We start from the raw sequence: 19,752 nt of genomic DNA on the forward strand, positions 1-19,752 counted from the left end.
GTCGGAATAACGCCCTAAAGAATTAATTGCAGCACTTTTCGGAGTCGTCGAAATTTTCGCCAAAAATCCAAAGGGGTTAGCCTTACTTTTTTTGCGATTTTTGGAGCCGAAAATTTCTGGTCTTCGAATCGATTTGTATGACCGTTTCTTGGCTAATTGGAACCCAAGGAACTCAAAAAACACATTAAAAAAAGCGTAGGACCAACAGCAGAGAAATGACGATGAAAATCTGCAGTTTTTTGGCTGTAACTTTTGATCCGTCGCTCGCAGCGTATTGGGGCTGCGCACAATCGATTCCTCTCGCAAAATTACGTCGGAATAGTGCCCTAAAGAATTAATTGCAGCACTTTGCGAAGTCGTCGAAATTTTCGCCAAAAATCCAAAGGGGTTAGCCTTACTTTTTTTGCGATTTTTGGAGCCGAAAATTTCTGGTCTTCGAATCGATTTGTATGACCGTTTCTTGGCTAATTGGAACCCAAGGAACTCAAAAAACACATTAAAAAAAGCGTAGGACCAACAGCAGAGAAATGACGATGAAAATCTGCAGTTTTTTGGCTGTAACTTTTGATCCGTTGCTCGCAGCGTATTGGGGCTGCGCTCATTCGATTCCTCTCGCAAAATTACGTCGAAATAGTGCCCTAAGGAATTAATTGCAGCACTTTTCGAAGTCGTCGAAATTTTCGCCAAAAATCCAAAGGGGTTAGCCTTACTTTTTTTGCGATTTTTGGGGCCGAAAATTTCTGGTCTTCGAATCGATTTGTATGACCGTTTCGTGGCTAATTGGAACCCAAGGAACTCAAAAAACACATTAAAAAAAGCGTAGGACCAACAGCAGAGAAATGACGATGAAAATCTGCAGTTTTTTGGCTGTAACTTTTGATCCGTTGCTCGCAGCGTATTGGGGCTGCGCTCATTCGATTCCTCTCGCAAAATTACGTCGGAATTGTGCCCTGAAGAATTAATTGCAGCACTTTTCGAAGTCGTCGAAATTTTCGCCAAAAATCCAAAGGGGTTAGCCTTACTTTTTTTGCGATTTTTGGAGCCGAAAATTTCTGGTCTTCGAATCGATTTGTATGACCGTTTCTTGGCTAATTGGAACCCAAGGAACTCAAAAAACACATCAAAAAAAGCGTAGGACCAACAGCAGAGAAATGACGATGAAAATCTGCAGTTTTTTGGCTGTAACTTTTGATCCGTTGCTCGCAGCGTATTGGGGCTGCGCTCATTCGATTCCTCTCGCAAAATTACGTCGGAATAGCGCCCTAAAGAATTAATTGCAGCACTTTTCGAAGTCGTCGAAATTTTCGCCAAAAATCCAAAGGGGTTAGCCTCACTTTTTTGCGATTTTTGGAGCCTAAAATTTCTGGTCTTCGAATCGATTTGTATGACCGTTTCTTGGCTAATTGGAACCCAAGGAACTCAAAAAACACATTAAAAAAAGCGTAGGACCAACAGCAGAGAAATGACGATGAAAATCTGCAGTTTTTTGGCTGTAACTTTTGATCCGTCGCTCGCAGCGTATTGGGACTGCGCACAATCGATTCCTCTCACAAAATTACGTCGGAATAGTGCCCTAAAGAATTAATTGCAGCACTTTTCGAAGTCGTCGAAATTTTCGCCAAAAATCCAAAGGGGTTAGCCTTACTTTTTTTGCGATTTTTGAAGCCGAAAATTTCTGGTCTTCGAATCGATTTGTATGACCGTTTCTTGGCTAATTGGAACCCAAGGAACTCAAAAAACACATTAAAAAAAGCGTAGGACCAACAGCAGAGAAATGACGATAAAAATCTGCAGTTTTTTGGCTGTAACTTTTGATCCGTTGCTCGCAGCGTATTGGGGCTGCGCTCATTCGATTCCTCTCGCAAAATTACGTCGGAATAACGCCCTAAAGAATTAATTGCAGCACTTTTCGGAGTCGTCGAAATTTTCGCCAAAAATCCAAAGGGGTTAGCCTTACTTTTTTTGCGATTTTTGGAGCCGAAAATTTCTGGTCTTCGAATCGATTTGTATGACCGTTTCTTGGCTAATTGGAACCCAAGGAACTCAAAAAACACATTAAAAAAAGCGTAGGACCAACAGCAGAGAAATGACGATGAAAATCTGCAGTTTTTTGGCTGTAACTTTTGATCCGTCGCTCGCAGCGTATTGGGGCTGCGCACAATCGATTCCTCTCGCAAAATTACGTCGGAATAGTGCCCTAAAGAATTAATTGCAGCACTTTGCGAAGTCGTCGAAATTTTCGCCAAAAATCCAAAGGGGTTAGCCTTACTTTTTTTGCGATTTTTGGAGCCGAAAATTTCTGGTCTTCGAATCGATTTGTATGACCGTTTCTTGGCTAATTGGAACCCAAGGAACTCAAAAAACACATTAAAAAAAGCGTAGGACCAACAGCAGAGAAATGACGATGAAAATCTGCAGTTTTTTGGCTGTAACTTTTGATCCGTTGCTCGCAGCGTATTGGGGCTGCGCTCATTCGATTCCTCTCGCAAAATTACGTCGAAATAGTGCCCTAAGGAATTAATTGCAGCACTTTTCGAAGTCGTCGAAATTTTCGCCAAAAATCCAAAGGGGTTAGCCTTACTTTTTTTGCGATTTTTGGGGCCGAAAATTTCTGGTCTTCGAATCGATTTGTATGACCGTTTCGTGGCTAATTGGAACCCAAGGAACTCAAAAAACACATTAAAAAAAGCGTAGGACCAACAGCAGAGAAATGACGATGAAAATCTGCAGTTTTTTGGCTGTAACTTTTGATCCGTTGCTCGCAGCGTATTGGGGCTGCGCTCATTCGATTCCTCTCGCAAAATTACGTCGGAATTGTGCCCTGAAGAATTAATTGCAGCACTTTTCGAAGTCGTCGAAATTTTCGCCAAAAATCCAAAGGGGTTAGCCTTACTTTTTTTGCGATTTTTGGAGCCGAAAATTTCTGGTCTTCGAATCGATTTGTATGACCGTTTCTTGGCTAATTGGAACCCAAGGAACTCAAAAAACACATCAAAAAAAGCGTAGGACCAACAGCAGAGAAATGACGATGAAAATCTGCAGTTTTTTGGCTGTAACTTTTGATCCGTTGCTCGCAGCGTATTGGGGCTGCGCTCATTCGATTCCTCTCGCAAAATTACGTCGGAATAGCGCCCTAAAGAATTAATTGCAGCACTTTTCGAAGTCGTCGAAATTTTCGCCAAAAATCCAAAGGGGTTAGCCTCACTTTTTTGCGATTTTTGGAGCCTAAAATTTCTGGTCTTCGAATCGATTTGTATGACCGTTTCTTGGCTAATTGGAACCCAAGGAACTCAAAAAACACATTAAAAAAAGCGTAGGACCAACAGCAGAGAAATGACGATGAAAATCTGCAGTTTTTTGGCTGTAACTTTTGATCCGTCGCTCGCAGCGTATTGGGACTGCGCACAATCGATTCCTCTCACAAAATTACGTCGGAATAGTGCCCTAAAGAATTAATTGCAGCACTTTTCGAAGTCGTCGAAATTTTCGCCAAAAATCCAAAGGGGTTAGCCTTACTTTTTTTGCGATTTTTGAAGCCGAAAATTTCTGGTCTTCGAATCGATTTGTATGACCGTTTCTTGGCTAATTGGAACCCAAGGAACTCAAAAAACACATTAAAAAAAGCGTAGGACCAACAGCAGAGAAATGACGATAAAAATCTGCAGTTTTTTTGCTGTAACTTTTGATCCGTTGCTCGCAGCGTATTGGGGCTGCGCTCATTCGATTCCTCTCGCAAAATTACGTCGAAATAGTGCCCTAAGGAATTAATTGCAGCACTTTTTGAAGTCGTCGAAATTTTCGCCAAAAATCCAAAGGGGTTAGCCTTACTTTTTTTGCGATTTTTGGGGCCGAAAATTTCTGGTCTTCGAATCGATTTGTATGACCGTTTCTTGGCTAATTGGAACCCAAGGAACTCAAAAAACACATTAAAAAAAGGGTAGGACCAACAGCAGAGAAATGACGATGAAAATCTGCAGTTTTTTGGCTGTAACTTTTGATCCGTTGCTCGCAGCGTATTGGGGCTGCGCTCATTCGATTCCTCTCGCAAAATTACGTCGGAATAGTGCCCTGAAGAATTAATTGCAGCACTTTTCGAAGTCGTCGAAATTTTCGCCAAAAATCCAAAGGGGTTAGCCTTACTTTTTTTGCGATTTTTGGAGCCGAAAATTTCTGGTCTTCGAATCGATTTGTATGACCGTTTCTTGGCTAATTGGAACCCAAGGAACTCAAAAAACACATTAAAAAAAGCGTAGGACCAACAGCAGAGAAATGACGATGAAAATCTGCAGTTTTTTGGCTGTAACTTTTGATCCGTTGCTCGCAGCGTATTGGGACTGCGCACAATCGATTCCTCTCACAAAATTACGTCGGAATAGTGCCCTAAAGAATTAATTGCAGCACTTTTCGAAGTCGTCGAAATTTTCGCCAAAAATCCAAAGGGGTTAGCCTTACTTTTTTTGCGATTTTTGGGGCCGAAAATTTCTGGTCTTCGAATCGATTTGTATGACCGTTTCTTGGCTAATTGGAACCCAAGGAACTCAAAAAACACATTAAAAAAAGCGTAGGACCAACAGCAGAGAAATGACGATGAAAATCTGCAGTTTTTTGGCTGTAACTTTTGATCCGTTGCTCGCAGCGTATTGGGACTGCGCACAATCGATTCCTCTCACAAAATTACGTCGGAATAGTGCCCTAAAGAATTAATTGCAGCACTTTTCGAAGTCGTTGAAATTTTCGCCAAAAATCCAAAGGGGTTAGCCTTACTTTTTTTGCGATTTTTGGGGCCGAAAATTTCTGGTCTTCGAATCGATTTGTATGACCGTTTCTTGGCTAATTGGAACCCAAGGAACTCAAAAAACACATTAAAAAAAGCGTAGGACCAACAGCAGAGAAATGACGATGAAAATCTGCAGTTTTTTGGCTGTAACTTTTGATCCGTTGCTCGCAGCGTATTGGGACTGCGCACAATCGATTCCTCTCACAAAATTACGTCGGAATAGTGCCCTAAAGAATTAATTGCAGCACTTTTCGAAGTCGTCGAAATTTTCGCCAAAAATCCAAAGGGGTTAGCCTTACTTTTTTTGCGATTTTTGGGGCCGAAAATTTCTGGTCTTCGAATCGATTTGTATGACCGTTTCTTGGCTAAGTGGAACCCGAGGAACTCAAAAAACACATTAAAAAAAGCGTAGGACCAACAGCAGAGAAATGACGATGAAAATCTGCAGTTTTTTGGCTGTAACTTTTGATCCGTTGCTCGCAGCGTATTGGGGCTGCGCTCATTCGATTCCTCTCGCAAAATTACGTCGGAATAGTGCCCTAAAGAATTAATTGCAGCACTTTGCGAAGTCGTCGAAATTTTCGCCAAAAATCCAAAGGGGTTAGCCTTACTTTTTTTGCGATTTTTGGAGCCGAAAATTTCTGGTCTTCGAATCGATTTGTATGACCGTTTCTTGGCTAATCGGAACCCAAGGAACTCAAAAAACACATTAAAAAAAGCGTAGGACCAACAGCAGAGAAATGACGATGAAAATCTGCAGTTTTTTGGCTGTAACTTTTGATCCGTTGCTCGCAGCGTATTGGGGCTGCGCTCATTCGATTCCTCTCGCAAAATTACGTCGGAATAGCGCCCTAAAGAATTAATTGCAGCACTTTTCGGAGTCGTCGAAATTTTCGCCAAAAATCCAAAGGGGTTAGCCTTACTTTTTTTGCGATTTTTGAAGCCGAAAATTTCTGGTCTTCGAATCGATTTGTATGACCGTTTCTTGGCTAATTGGAACCCAAGAAACTCAAAAAACACATTAAAAAAAGCGTAGGACCAACAGCAGAGAAATGACGATGAAAATCTGCAGTTTTTTGGCTGTAACTTTTGATCCGTTGCTCGCAGCGTATTGGGACTGCGCACAATCGATTCCTCTCACAAAATTACGTCGGAATAGTGCCCTAAAGAATTAATTGCAGCACTTTTCGAAGTCGTCGAAATTTTCGCCAAAAATCCAAAGGGGTTAGCCTTACTTTTTTTGCGATTTTTGGGGCCGAAAATTTCTGGTCTTCGAATCGATTTGTATGACCGTTTCTTGGCTAATTGGAACCCAAGGAACTCAAAAAACACATTAAAAAAAGCGTAGGACCAACAGCAGAGAAATGACGTCGAAAATCTGCAGTTTTTTGGCTGTAACTTTTGATCCGTTGCTCGCAGCGTATTGGGAATGCGCTCATTCGATTCCTCTCGCGAAATTACGTCGGAATAGTGCCCTAAAGAATTAATTGCAGCACTTTTCGAAGTCGTCGAAATTTTCGCCAAAAATCCAAAGGGGTTAGCCTTACTTTTTTTGCGATTTTTGGAGCCGAAAATTTCTGGTCTTCGAATCGATTTGTATGACCGTTTCTTGGCTAATTGGAACCCAAGGAACTCAAAAAACACATTAAAAAAAGCGTAGGACCAACAGCAGAGAAATGACGATGAAAATCTGCAGTTTTTTGGCTGTAACTTTTGATCCGTTGCTCGCAGCGTATTGGGGCTGCGCTCATTCGATTCCTCTCGCAAAATTACGTCGGAATAGCGCCCTAAAGAATTAATTGCAGCACTTTTCGGAGTCGTCGAAATTTTCGCCAAAAATCCAAAGGGGTTAGCCTTACTTTTTTTGCGATTTTTGGAGCCGAAAATTTCTGGTCTTCGAATCGATTTGTATGACCGTTTCTTGGCTAATTGGAACCCGAGGAACTCAAAAAACACATTAAAAAAAGCGTAGGACCAACAGCAGAGAAATGACGATGAAAATCTGCAGTTTTTTGGCTGTAACTTTTGATCCGTCGCTCGCAGCGTATTGGGACTGCGCACAATCGATTCCTCTCACAAAATCACGTCGGAATAGTGCCCTAAAGAATTGATTGCAGCACTTTTCGAAGTCGTCGAAATTTTCGCCAAAAATCCAAAGGGGTTAGCCTTACTTTTTTTTGCGATTTTTGGAGCCGAAAATTTCTGGTCTTTGAATCGATTTGTATGACCGTTTCTTGGCTAATTGGAACCCAAGGAACTCAAAAAACACATTAAAAAAAGCGTAGGACCAACAGCAGAGAAATGACGATAAAAATCTGCAGTTTTTTTGCTGTAACTTTTGATCCGTTGCTCGCAGCGTATTGGGGCTGCGCTCATTCGATTCCTCTCGCAAAATTACGTCGAAATAGTGCCCTAAAGAATTAATTGCAGCACTTTTCGAAGTCGTCGAAATTTTCGCCAAAAATCCAAAGGGGTTAGCCTTACTTTTTTTGCGATTTTTGAAGCCGAAAATTTCTGGTCTTCGAATCGATTTGTATGACCGTTTCTTGGCTAATTGGAACCCAAGGAACACAAAAAACACATTAAAAAAAGCGTAGGACCAACAGCAGAGAAATGACGATGAAAATCTGCAGTTTTTTGGCTGTAACTTTTGATCCGTTGCTCGCAGCGTATTGGGACTGCGCACAATCGATTCCTCTCACAAAATCACGTCGGAATAGTGCCCTAAAGAATTAATTGCAGCACTTTTCGAAGTCGTCGAAATTTTCGCCAAAAATCCAAAGGGGTTAGCCTTACTTTTTTGGCGATTTTTAGGGCCGAAAATTTCTGGTCTTCGAATCGATTTGTATGACCGTTTCTTGGCTAATTGGAACCCGAGGAACTCAAAAAACACATTAAAACAAGCGTAGGACCAACAGCAGAGAAATGACGATAAAAATCTGCAGTTTTTTGGCTGTAACTTTTGATCCGTTGCTCGCAGCGTATTGGGGCTGCGCTCATTCGATTCCTCTCGCAAAATTACGTCGGAATAGTGCCCTAAAGAATTAATTGCAGCACTTTGCGAAGTCGTCGAAATTTTCGCCAAAAATCCAAAGGGGTTAGCCTTACTTTTTTTGCGATTTTTGGGGCCGAAAATTTCTGGTCTTCGAATCGATTTGTATGACCGTTTCTTGGCTAATTGGAACCCGAGGAACTCAAAAAACACATTAAAAAAAGCGTAGGACCAACAGCAGAGAAATGACGATAAAAATCTGCAGTTTTTTTGCTGTAACTTTTGATCCGTTGCTCGCAGCGTATTGGGGCTGCGCTCATTCGATTCCTCTCGCAAAATTACGTCGAAATAGTGCCCTAAAGAATTAATTGCAGCACTTTTCGAAGTCGTCGAAATTTTCGCCAAAAATCCAAAGGGGTTAGCCTTACTTTTTTTGCGATTTTTGAAGCCGAAAATTTCTGGTCTTCGAATCGATTTGTATGACCGTTTCTTGGCTAATTGGAACCCAAGGAACACAAAAAACACATTAAAAAAAGCGTAGGACCAACAGCAGAGAAATGACGATGAAAATCTGCAGTTTTTTGGCTGTAACTTTTGATCCGTTGCTCGCAGCGTATTGGGACTGCGCACAATCGATTCCTCTCACAAAATCACGTCGGAATAGTGCCCTAAAGAATTAATTGCAGCACTTTTCGAAGTCGTCGAAATTTTCGCCAAAAATCCAAAGGGGTTAGCCTTACTTTTTTGGCGATTTTTGGGGCCGAAAATTTCTGGTCTTCGAATCGATTTGTATGACCGTTTCTTGGCTAATTGGAACCCGAGGAACTCAAAAAACACATTAAAACAAGCGTAGGACCAACAGCAGAGAAATGACGATAAAAATCTCCAGTTTTTTGGCTGTAACTTTTGATCCGTTGCTCGCAGCGTATTGGGGCTGCGCTCATTCGATTCCTCTCGCAAAATTACGTCGGAATAGTGCCCTAAAGAATTAATTGCAGCACTTTGCGAAGTCGTCGAAATTTTCGCCAAAAATCCAAAGGGGTTAGCCTTACTTTTTTTGCGATTTTTGGGGCCGAAAATTTCTGGTCTTCGAATCGATTTGTATGACCGTTTCTTGGCTAATTGGAACCCGAGGAACTCAAAAAACACATTAAAAAAAGCGTAGGACCAACAGCAGAGAAATGACGATGAAAATCTGCAGTTTTTTGGCTGTAACTTTTGATCCGTTGCTCGCAGCGTATTGGGGCTGCGCTCATTCGATTCCTCTCGCAAAATTACGTCAGAATAGTGCCCTAAAGAATTAATTGCAGCACTTTGCGAAGTCGTCGAAATTTTCGCCAAAAATCCAAAGGGGTTAGCCTTACTTTTTTTGCGATTTTTGGAGCCGAAAATTTCTGGTCTTCGAATCGATTTGTATGACCGTTTCTTGGCTAATTGGAACCCAAGGAACTCAAAAAACACATTAAAAAAAGCGTAGGACCAACAGCAGAGAAATGACGATGAAAATCTGCAGTTTTTTGGCTGTAACTTTTGATCCGTTGCTCGCAGCGTATTGGGGCTGCGCTCATTCGATTCCTCTCGCAAAATTACGTCGGAATAGCGCCCTAAAGAATTAATTGCAGCACTTTTCGGAGTCGTCGAAATTTTCGCCAAAAATCCAAAGGGGTTAGCCTTACTTTTTTTGCGATTTTTGAAGCCGAAAATTTCTGGTCTTCGAATCGATTTGTATGACCGTTTCTTGGCTAATTGGAACCCAAGGAACTCAAAAAACACATTAAAAAAAGCGTAGGACCAACAGCAGAGAAATGACGATGAAAATCTGCAGTTTTTTGGCTGTAACTTTTGATCCGTTGCTCGCAGCGTATTGGGACTGCGCACAATCGATTCCTCTCACAAAATTACGTCGGAATAGTGCCCTAAAGAATTAATTGCAGCACTTTTCGAAGTCGTCGAAATTTTCGCCAAAAATCCAAAGGGGTTAGCCTTACTTTTTTTGCGATTTTCGGGGCCGAAAATTTCTGGTCTTCGAATCGATTTGTATGACCGTTTCTTGGCTAATTGGAACCCAAGGAACTCAAAAAACACATTAAAAAAAGCGTAGGACCAACAGCAGAGAAATGACGTCGAAAATCTGCAGTTTTTTGGCTGTAACTTTTGATCCGTCGCTCGCAGCGTATTGGGACTGCGCACAATCGATTCCTCTCACAAAATCACGTCGGAATAGTGCCCTAAAGAATTAATTGCAGCACTTTTCGAAGTCGTCGAAATTTTCGCCAAAAATCCAAAGGGGTTAGCCTTACTTTTTTTGCGATTTTTGGAGCCGAAAATTTCTGGTCTTTGAATCGATTTGTATGACCGTTTCTTGGCTAATTGGAACCCAAGGAACTCAAAAAACACATTAAAAAAAGCGTAGGATCAACAGCAGAGAAATGACGATAAAAATCTGCAGTTTTTTTGCTGTAACTTCTGATCCGTTGCTCGCAGCGTATTGGAGCTGCGATCATTCGATTCCTTTCGCAAAATTACGTCGAAATAGTGCCCTAAAGAATTAATTGCAGCACTTTTCGAAGTCGTCGAAATTTTCGCCAAAAATCCAAAGGGGTTAGCCTTACTTTTTTTTGCGATTTTTGGAGCCGAAAATTTCTGGTCTTCGAATCGATTTGTATGACCGTTTCCTGGCTAATTGGAACCCAAGGAACACAAAAAACACATTAAAAAAAGCGTAGGACCAACAGCAGAGAAATGACGATGAAAATCTGCAGTTTTTTGGCTGTAACTTTTGATCCGTTGCTCGCAGCGTATTGGGGCTGCGCTCATTCGATTCCTCTCGCAAAATTACGTCGGAATAGCGCCCTAAAGAATTAATTGCAGCACTTTTCGGAGTCGTCGAAATTTTCGCCAAAAATCCAAAGGGGTTAGCCTTACTTTTTTTGCGATTTTTGGAGCCGAAAATTTCTGGTCTTCAAATCGATTTGTATGACTGTTTCTTGGCTAATTGGAACCCGAGGAACTCAAAAAACACATTAAAAAAAGCGTAGGACCAACAGCAGAGAAATGACGATGAAAATCTGCAGTTTTTTGGCTGTAACTTTTGATCCGTTGCTCGCAGCGTATTGGGACTGCGCACAATCGATTCCTCTCACAAAATTACGTCGGAATAGTGCCCTAAAGAATTAATTGCAGCACTTTTCGAAGTCGTCGAAATTTTCGCCAAAAATCCAAAGGGGTTAGCCTTACTTTTTTTTGCGATTTTTGGAGCCGAAAATTTCTGGTCTTCGAATCGATTTGTATGACCGTTTCCTGGCTAATTGGAACCCAAGGAACACAAAAAACACATTAAAAAAAGCGTAGGACCAACAGCAGAGAAATGACGATGAAAATCTGCAGTTTTTTGGCTGTAACTTTTGATCCGTTGCTCGCAGCGTATTGGGACTGCGCACAATCGATTCCTCTCACAAAATTACGTCGGAATAGCGCCCTAAAGAACTAATTGCAGCTTTTTTCGAAGTCGTCGAAATTTTCGCCGAAAATCCAAAGGGGTTAGCCTTACTTTTTTTGCGATTTTTAGAGCCGAAAATTTCTGGTCTTCGAATCGATTTGTATGACCGTTTCTTGGCTAATTGGAACCCAAGGAACTCAAAAAACACATTAAAAGAAGCGTAGGACCAACAGCAGAGAAATGACGATGAAAATCTGCAGTTTTTTGGCTGTAACTTTTGATCCGTTGCTCGCAGCGTATTGGGACTGCGCACAATCGATTCCTCTCACAAAATTACGTCGGAATAGCGCCCTAAAGAACTAATTGCAGCTTTTTTCGAAGTCGTCGAAATTTTCGCCGAAAATCCAAAGGGGTTAGCCTTACTTTTTTTGCGATTTTTGGAGCCAAAAATTTCTGGTCTTTGATTTGATTTGTATGACCGTTTCTTGGCTAATTGGAACCCAAGGAACTCAAAAAACACATTAGAAAAAGCGTAGGACCAACAGCACAGAAATGACGATGAAAATCTGCAGTTTTTTGGCTGTAACTTTTGATCCGTTGCTCGCAGCGTCTTGGGACTGCGCTCAATCGATTCCTTTCGCAAAATTACGTCGGAATAGCGCCCTAAAGAATTAATTGCAGCACTTTTCGAAGTAGTCGAAATTTTCGCCAAAAATCCAAAGGGGTTAGCCTTACTTTTTTTGCGATTTTTGGAGCCAAAAATTTCTGGTCTTCGATTTGATTTGTATGAACGTTTCTTGGCTAATTGGAACCCAAGGAACTCAAAAAACACATTAGAAAAAGCGTAGGACCAACAGCACAGAAATGACGATGAAAATCTGCAGTTTTTCGGCTGTAACTTTTGATCCGTTGCTCGCAGCGTATTGGGACTGCGCTCAATCGATTCCTCTTGCAAAATTACGTCGGAATAGTGCCCTAAAGAATTCATTGCAGCACTTTTCGAAGTCGTCGAAATTTTCGCCAAAAATCCAAAGGGGTTAGCCTTACTTTTTTTTGCGATTTTTGGAGCCGAAAATTTCTGGTCTTCGAATCGATTTGTATGACCGTTTCTTGGCTAAGTGGAACCCAAGGAACTCAAAAAACACATTCAAAAAAGCGTAGGACCAACAGCACAGAAATGACGATGAAAATCTGCAGTTTTTTGACTGTAACTTTTGAACCGTTGCTCACAGCCACTCCAGATTGCCTGCAATCGATTTCTTTTACAAAATCACGTTGACATAGCGCGTCGAAGCAATACCTCACAATTTTCAACTATCCACCGTATCTTTACAGAAAAAAATACGAAAGGGTGGGCTTTTGTTTCATTTTACTTCTTTGAGGCAATGTTCTGTTTCTTAGAAGTGACTTGTACCATTCACTCAACACGGAACCCTAGTCAGGTCAACTTCGTCGATTCTGATGTAGTTAATGTATGTGTCAGTGCTTCGAAAAACAAGTAACATTTATTTTTTCTACGGGAACACAAACGATCAAAGGGTTGAAAATGACACCTAAAGAGGGGCCTCAAAGGGGTGGTTCTCAGTTTCAGATATAAGCGTTTAATGCATTTGAATGAAACGGATGCCGGAATGTTTGACACCCATCAATCGAAACATTCCTTGTTTTCAGCTCCTTCAGTTTCTATCTAGTAGTGTTTTTAGTTGCAATTTTTTTTTGATACTACTGATTCCACAACATCCATATTCAGTGTTGTAAAAGGTACTTTAAAACTAGTTCCTAGCCAGATTCAGGTCCAGAAACTCAAAACGTATTCATACATAGGTACTCAGATACTTCATTCATGTTGAGAGCAGGGTGAGAATACAATAATAGGTTTTACTTAAAACCGCACGAAATAAGGGACACATGACGGTTTGTGATAAAAAATAACAAATTGAAATCCACACATAGTGGTGTTTGGTGCTTTTAATGTAAATTCTGTATTTTACGAAGTGTATCGTACTAAAAAACTTTACGTGTCCCTCTTTTCCTGCAGTTTCGAGTCGAATCTGCTCTTTTATTCTCTTTGTGTGTAAGAGTGATATGAAGAGGTTATACACACTACTAAAGTACCGCACTTATAGCTCTCATGCGAGTTGTCAATTCTGAAATTTATCATATTCAAGAAAAAGCAGTCGAAAATGTCATCATATAGTTTATTTCCTGGTGGAGTTTATATTCATCCTCCAACCCTGAACGCACGCTCTACTGGGAAATTGTTACGCAAATCAAGAGCGTTAAATTGTACCTATAAATAGGTATATGTACTCCTAAAATGTACCCAGGTTCAAGTACATGGTACTCTTTTTAGGTACTTTACAACACTACCAATATTCCAGTTTTGTTGGAACATATTTTTTTTCTTCAGACCTAGGGTTAGAGAGGAAGATCGATATCAAAAAGGTGAAACTGATTCATAAAATTTTGCTGTGCAAGTTTCAATACTATTTAGACTATACTAGATGTTATATAGATTGACATAAACCTTACCAGCATCCATAAATAGGTCATGCTTCTCTCCATCTCCGGTATCGTATTCCCAAACCCATGCTTGCTCAGTTTGGTCAAATCTTGAAGGATGTTGTAGCTTATGAGGGGGGATAATTATGTCTTCAAAAAATCCCAAAGTGACTAGATGATAAAAATATTTATTTAACAATATATTAATAAAATTCATTTCGAAACAAGTGAAAAAAACTGGTGCAGTTTTCTGTGATATTTTACAACTAGAACTATTGATTTCAATGTAGCTTCAGAGTGACTGATTTTTCATTGATATAGCCTCTAAAAATCATCGAAACGTTCAAGAACAAGTATCAAAAGGAATACTGTTTCTGTCTAGAGATACGGTTTAAAATACTTCTGGGACTTATAAAAGGACTCTTTACATTTTCTAATTCTACAGATAAATTTCATTCTAAGCAACCTCAGCACAGCTATTGTAATTACAAATGTACTAATGACTTTGTTCATTTCATTTAAATGATTTTACTTAATTGACATCTTAATTTCCAAGTACGAGGCTTTGTCTTCAATTATGACTAACATCGTATACTATACTCAGTTCATTTTTGTCAAGATTTAGTCACTTATATTTTCACAAAACTATCACACTATAAGCCAAAATATGCAATTATTGGAAACTAAGGAATTTCGGGACATTTCCTACGCTAAGATAAATGAAAATATTTACCATGTACACCATCAGCACTGCAGCTCCGAATCTTTCCAACAAGAATCTCTTCAACGAATGGTCTGAACACGATAAAGCGAAAGGTTACTTTTGTGTGAGAAGAACCATCTCCAGGAAAAATGTAAGAATCTTCAATATGAGTCATATCGTGTAAGGCAATACACAGCCCCACGTTGTGATATACCTGAAATTGACGATACCATATTATTTTGCAGTTATTAGGCTGTGGAATCTACAGTCAGTTTGGTTCTTTCAGTTTTATTAACCTAATAGTCTGTTCACTATTCAGTGTAAAATAATTCAGTAAAATGATCGTGGTAAGAGGAGAATATAAAGCCTAGAAAATATCGGGAATTTGTTCACCTACTTTACGAATTTAACTCCAATGGAAGATCGATTAGAATTGTAATTTTCTAAACATTCACCTACCTTATTAGCTAGTTTTCTGTTCAGCTCGTCAGCAATAGCATCGTTTAATTTTCGCTTGAACATCCACGGACGAATTCGAACATTGTCTTCAAATTCGGCAAGTACAAACATCTTGGCGCCGAACTAGTGTTCAACTCATATAACCTATTCTTGACCACCAACGCACCAAACTCCTCATTACTGCTAGTTCAGAACGTTCAGAAGGAAAAGAGAAGAGCATTAATGTTGGTATGAGAGTTAGCCACACGGGGACTACAGATCGCGTACTAATCTACTATGATCGTTGATGTCGGTAAGTTACCATTCAATTTTTGGGGCAGACAAATCCCAAAGGCTGGCTCTCTACAAATCGTACTTGCATTTTCGTAACGGTCGCTATCCTTTACATAGAGATATAGAGTGCATTCCGAAATTAGTTCCCAGAGCTGTTAATAATCTTTTATCTCTTTTACGCTGCTGACTTTGTGACTAGTTCTGTCTCTGCCCTAGGGAATTTTTTGCGCTGCCAGCTAGTTTCGGAACGCACCCATAATGATCCTTTTACGTCAATTTTCTGATATCACACGATACTGTGATTTCATTGGCCTATTCTGTTAGACCCGGCCAATGAAATCGAGCAGAATGAAGTTGTATCAGAAAATTGATGTAAAAGGGAAACAACTGTGACGTCAGTAAGGCACTTCATGAAGATTTCCAGATATTAAGACTGGAATTGATCTCGAAGGTACAGTTGGACGCACATCAGTACTTTGGGTTACCAATACCGATAAAGGCTACATTCCGATATTAACTTCCAGTGCTGACAACAACCTTTTATCTCTTTTGCTACATCAAGTTCGCGAGTAGCTCTGCCTCTGTCTTATGGAATTTTTAGTGCTACTAGGTAATTTTGGAATGCATCTAAAGTATTGAATTACACTGTACATACAATGTTTGTTTGATTGCCCTAATCAGATAGAACCCGGAAAGGAGTAATTATTCGATAATATTTAAATTGGCTCACCTTTGTGGTGGATGAGTCGATCTGATGAGTGCTGCGTAGATTGGAGAGAGGATTTAATGGAATAACTGATTTGAATACATTTTGATATTTTGATTAACTTGGATTTATTATATAGTTCAGATTTTAAGTCACGAACAACAGTGTTCTAGCGTTAGATTTTAAGTTAATAGAATAAAATGGAGCAGGGAAGCTCGCTGTAGTAACTTCGTAGAAGGGGTTTAAATGCAAAAGGTAAAAGGATTTTACCGCAAGATTGTATCGAAAACAAGATAACAAATCTAGACGCAAAAACCAAGAAGACAATCTGTTGCTCGGTTGCTGTTTTTGTGGGAATCAGTAGCTGCCCAAAACAATCCCCTTCTTTAATTTACTCTCAACATCAGCGCGCGTTCGCCCTTATTCTAAGAATTAAAGCTAAGGCACGACACCCTCGGTACATGTTCACCCGTGATCTTTGCTCTTTTACTATATTGCGAGCTTTTTATATTTGGTATAACACCATGTTGGTGTGGTAGGTAAATGTCGAGATGTGCGCATTAACTTCCTATCCGTGTGAGCTTTGGTGTCGGGTGCTTCATCAGCTATTTCCTAATATGGCGATCGCAGTACGTGTGCTCGAGGTGACCGGTGTTTCACGACGGTATCACATGTCGCGAACGTATAAGTGCTGTATGCACCCTCGAGGTTATCTACCTATTCATTGTCAAGGTCGATATATTGGAAATACAATATCAGTTATATATTTGTTTAATTTTGAAATTTTTATGTATAGGTATACGCACATGTTATTAATGTAAATACTATCAATATTAACTTGGAATAAAATAGTGTTTTTTACGGGATATAATTATTATTTGTTTAATATTAACATTAATATTTAGATTGCCATACTGTAGATATTCTTAGGTGTTCATATTGTAACTATTTTAACAGAGTTGAAACATTTATGAATTGGATAGTTTGTAGCAAGGTTTGTAGATGTTGGAATAGGTGAAAGAGCTAGGGATATGTTCTTTTGAGTTCTACCTTTTAAAGCTGGTATAAGTTCTGTTCATCTTGAAGACTTGATAGTTATCGTATTCATACATTATTAATACTACAAACGATTCCACGCAAGCAGAACTCAATTCGATCACGAATTGCAGGTGTTGGCAGGGGCTGATGTTACTCGAACTCCCTAGACGAATTTGTTTTATTAATAACAACTGAACAATTGTATTACAAACGACGGGAAATCACTTGAAAAACTCTTACAAACGATTAAAAATAGAATCAACTCATTCGGTTGTTCACGAGGGGCTAAGTATATGGAGCTCCGTTTTTTGCTTCGTGTCTTGGGGAACTGAACAGATTCAAAAAGTTACTATATTTAGCAATCCATAGTTAATGGTCTACTTGTTGGGGCAATCTGCAGAAGTACCATGGAGGAATAATATGCTCCGTGGAAGTACCCTCCATGTGCAGAACACTGGAATGTTTGTACACCTGCTTAACTCCAGGAATTGCCGCATTTTCAACTCGGTACGTATACCTAACAAATTATCGATAAATAAAATAATCAGTTGATACATATCGCCGTTTATATGATCTTCAAAATGCAGATATATTTTTGACTACTCATATGTAATATCAGACTTTTCCCTAACCGGTCTTTACCTTTTGAAAAATTTACTAACCACCCCACGTATCTTCCGAATTTTATCCAGAATCAATTATATATATATCTTTATATGCACTGAATAAAAAATGTATGGCCACTTAGCGTTTTCTGAAATTAACAGCGTTTAACAAGGAGTATTATTCCAGTTCTAGCGAAAGCACATGTATAACTATTTACAACCTACAACTTTTCTTTGCCTAGTAATCTGAAAAAAAATATTTCACTGTTTTTTAAATTGTCATACTATTGTTGGTTCAGGGCCATGACTAATAAAATTCTTTTTTAACCGGTAATTGCAAGACTTTCTCATCAATTTGATGGCAGTGTGGAAGAACGTGAAATCTCAAATTGTGAAGGACACACGTGACATCTCAACCGAGGACAAATTTTTTATTGAGACGGCACTGGCATTTTGGTTGCATGAATTATACAAAGCATTTGTTTCCAATAGATTCAATAATTGAGTCAATCATTTTCTCATTTATTTAGCGTTCATAGTAAGCAATCAGAAACTTTCACATAAAATCCAGAATGGCCATTCAATTTCGATTTGAAAAAGGGAAAAACTTAAAATTGGATCAGGGAATCAGGGAAAAATCAGGAATTTTTCAAATCAAAATTGAGCGTCCATCCTGGATTTTATGTGAAAGTTTCTGGTTCCCCATTATGAAGGCTAAATGAATGAGAAAATGATTCACACAATTATTGAATCTAATAAGTCTGTTGGAAAAAATGCTGTGTATGTATAATTCATGCACCCAAAATTCTAGTACCGCATCAGTAGAAAATTAGTCCTTGTTAGAGATTTTATATTTTTCTTTTACAATTTGAGATGTCACGTTCTTCCATGCTCACATCGAATTAATCAACTGAAGAGTATATTTTTATTGTTACAGTTAATACTTGTCCAAGTATACACAGATCTATCCTTCAGTACTCCGATAATGCCGAAGTCAAAAAAGTTTGTGGAGTCAAGTGATGACAGCAGCGACTCGGAGGTATATAAAATTTCATTTTTCACATTTCTATTCGATTTCAGACCTCAACAATTAGGTAAAAATATTCGATAATTATCTAAATTTGGGTACGAAAATAGTACAAAAATATCTTAATTTGAAATGTAATTTTGTTACCTTGTAGCCAAAATCAGAGAAAAAAGTATCGAACAACTCAAAAAGAAAAACTTCAGATGCGGAGGCAACCCAGAGCAAAAAGCCAAAGAAAGAAAACAAAAAGGAAGAAGACAATGTATGGGATTTAGGAAATAACCGGCAAGTTACGGTTAGAGAATTCAAAGGAAAGATATTGATTGATATACGAGAAATGTATTACGATAAAGAAGGAGAATTGAGGCCCGGTAAAAAAGGTAAAATTGCTATAAGTTATTTGCTTATTTTGAAAGTTCATTTTTTAATGACATGTGTAGATCTATATTTTTTGGGTTGTTATTATGGTACGTATTAATTACTCTACTCTGGACTTTTATTTTACAGGAATCAGTTTGAACACGACCCAGTGGCGAAAATTTGTGGATGTAGTTGCAGACGTTGATGAAGCTGTTAAATCTGGGTGTTGAAATAACCAGTGATATCTAATATTAATAACATATGTTTTACTTCTGGGAAAAAAAATTTGTATTACCTCATATTGTAAGTTAAACTCGATTATTAAATAAATATGTGTTGATATTGTAGATACTTGATTATCACATTAAGGTCACTAATCCATTCATATAAGTCTCGTCTATTAGTATTCAAAAGACACATATCATTTAACATAGAGAACATACAATTACTGAACTTATTGGATAATCAATTTCGAATGCAAAGTTAAGACCACACTGTATAGTTTAAATGTCCGTTTAGTTGTCCGAAAAATCGGACATTATTTCGAACAGTCAAAGGCTTTATACTGGTTTGGATACGTTTATTACTCAAGTAATAAATATTACTGAACTTGTCTATCATAATCCAAAGCTTAGAATAAGTACCATATTTACCTTCTATACAAAAAAAGAAGAAAGAGAAACAGCTAAAAAGGATATTCAAACAGCTCTATCTTCTGAATAAAAACAAATTATGTAGCTAATAACACCGATTTTATGTTTTCCGAGAATGATTTCATGATCAAGATGAACACTTGATATGGCAGGGTATTTAATTATTTTCTAACTTTGCCCAACGAAGTCATTAATCTATATAATTGATGACAATGAAC

At 38.9% G+C, this 19,752-nt stretch overlaps 2 protein-coding genes across 2 annotated transcripts in view; one reads left to right on the top strand and one right to left on the bottom strand.

Moving 5' to 3' along the window:
• Positions 1-15,036, bottom strand: part of LOC124406967 (DNA-directed RNA polymerase III subunit RPC8) — a 34,228-nt gene extending 19,192 nt beyond the window's left edge. Inside the window, exons 1-3 of the mRNA XM_046882714.1 lie at positions 14,873-15,036; positions 14,444-14,627; positions 13,741-13,881 (exon numbers count right to left, since the gene is read on the bottom strand). Of these exons, the coding sequence (XP_046738670.1) occupies positions 13,741-13,881; positions 14,444-14,627; positions 14,873-14,983 (436 nt within the window). The 5' untranslated portion in view covers positions 14,984-15,036. The remainder of the gene's footprint in view (positions 1-13,740; positions 13,882-14,443; positions 14,628-14,872) is intronic.
• Positions 15,037-17,284: 2,248 nt separating this feature from the next.
• Positions 17,285-19,157, top strand: LOC124406968 (activated RNA polymerase II transcriptional coactivator p15). Its single transcript, XM_046882715.1, has 4 exons — positions 17,285-17,396; positions 18,432-18,533; positions 18,676-18,901; positions 19,029-19,157. The coding sequence occupies exons 1-4, from the start codon at positions 17,310-17,312 to the stop codon at positions 19,109-19,111; spliced, it is 498 nt and encodes a 165-aa protein (XP_046738671.1). The 5' UTR covers positions 17,285-17,309; the 3' UTR covers positions 19,112-19,157.
• The last annotated feature ends 595 nt before the right edge of the window (positions 19,158-19,752 follow it).

This window comes from Diprion similis, chromosome 6 (genome assembly GCF_021155765.1).
Source record: "Diprion similis isolate iyDipSimi1 chromosome 6, iyDipSimi1.1, whole genome shotgun sequence".
Classification (NCBI taxonomy): Eukaryota; Metazoa; Arthropoda; class Insecta; order Hymenoptera; family Diprionidae; genus Diprion; species Diprion similis.

Bases quoted from the DNA above. Each gene is read 5' to 3' on its own strand.
- LOC124406968 (XM_046882715.1), top strand. From the start codon at position 17,310: ATGCTCCGTGGAAGTACCCTCCATGTGCAGAACACTGGAATGTTTGTA. The intron at 17,397-18,431 runs GTACGTATACCT...TTATTGTTACAG, and splicing joins ATTGCCGCATTTTCAACTCG to TTAATACTTGTCCAAGTATA. The intron at 18,902-19,028 runs GTAAAATTGCTA...TTTATTTTACAG, and splicing joins ATTGAGGCCCGGTAAAAAAG to GAATCAGTTTGAACACGACC.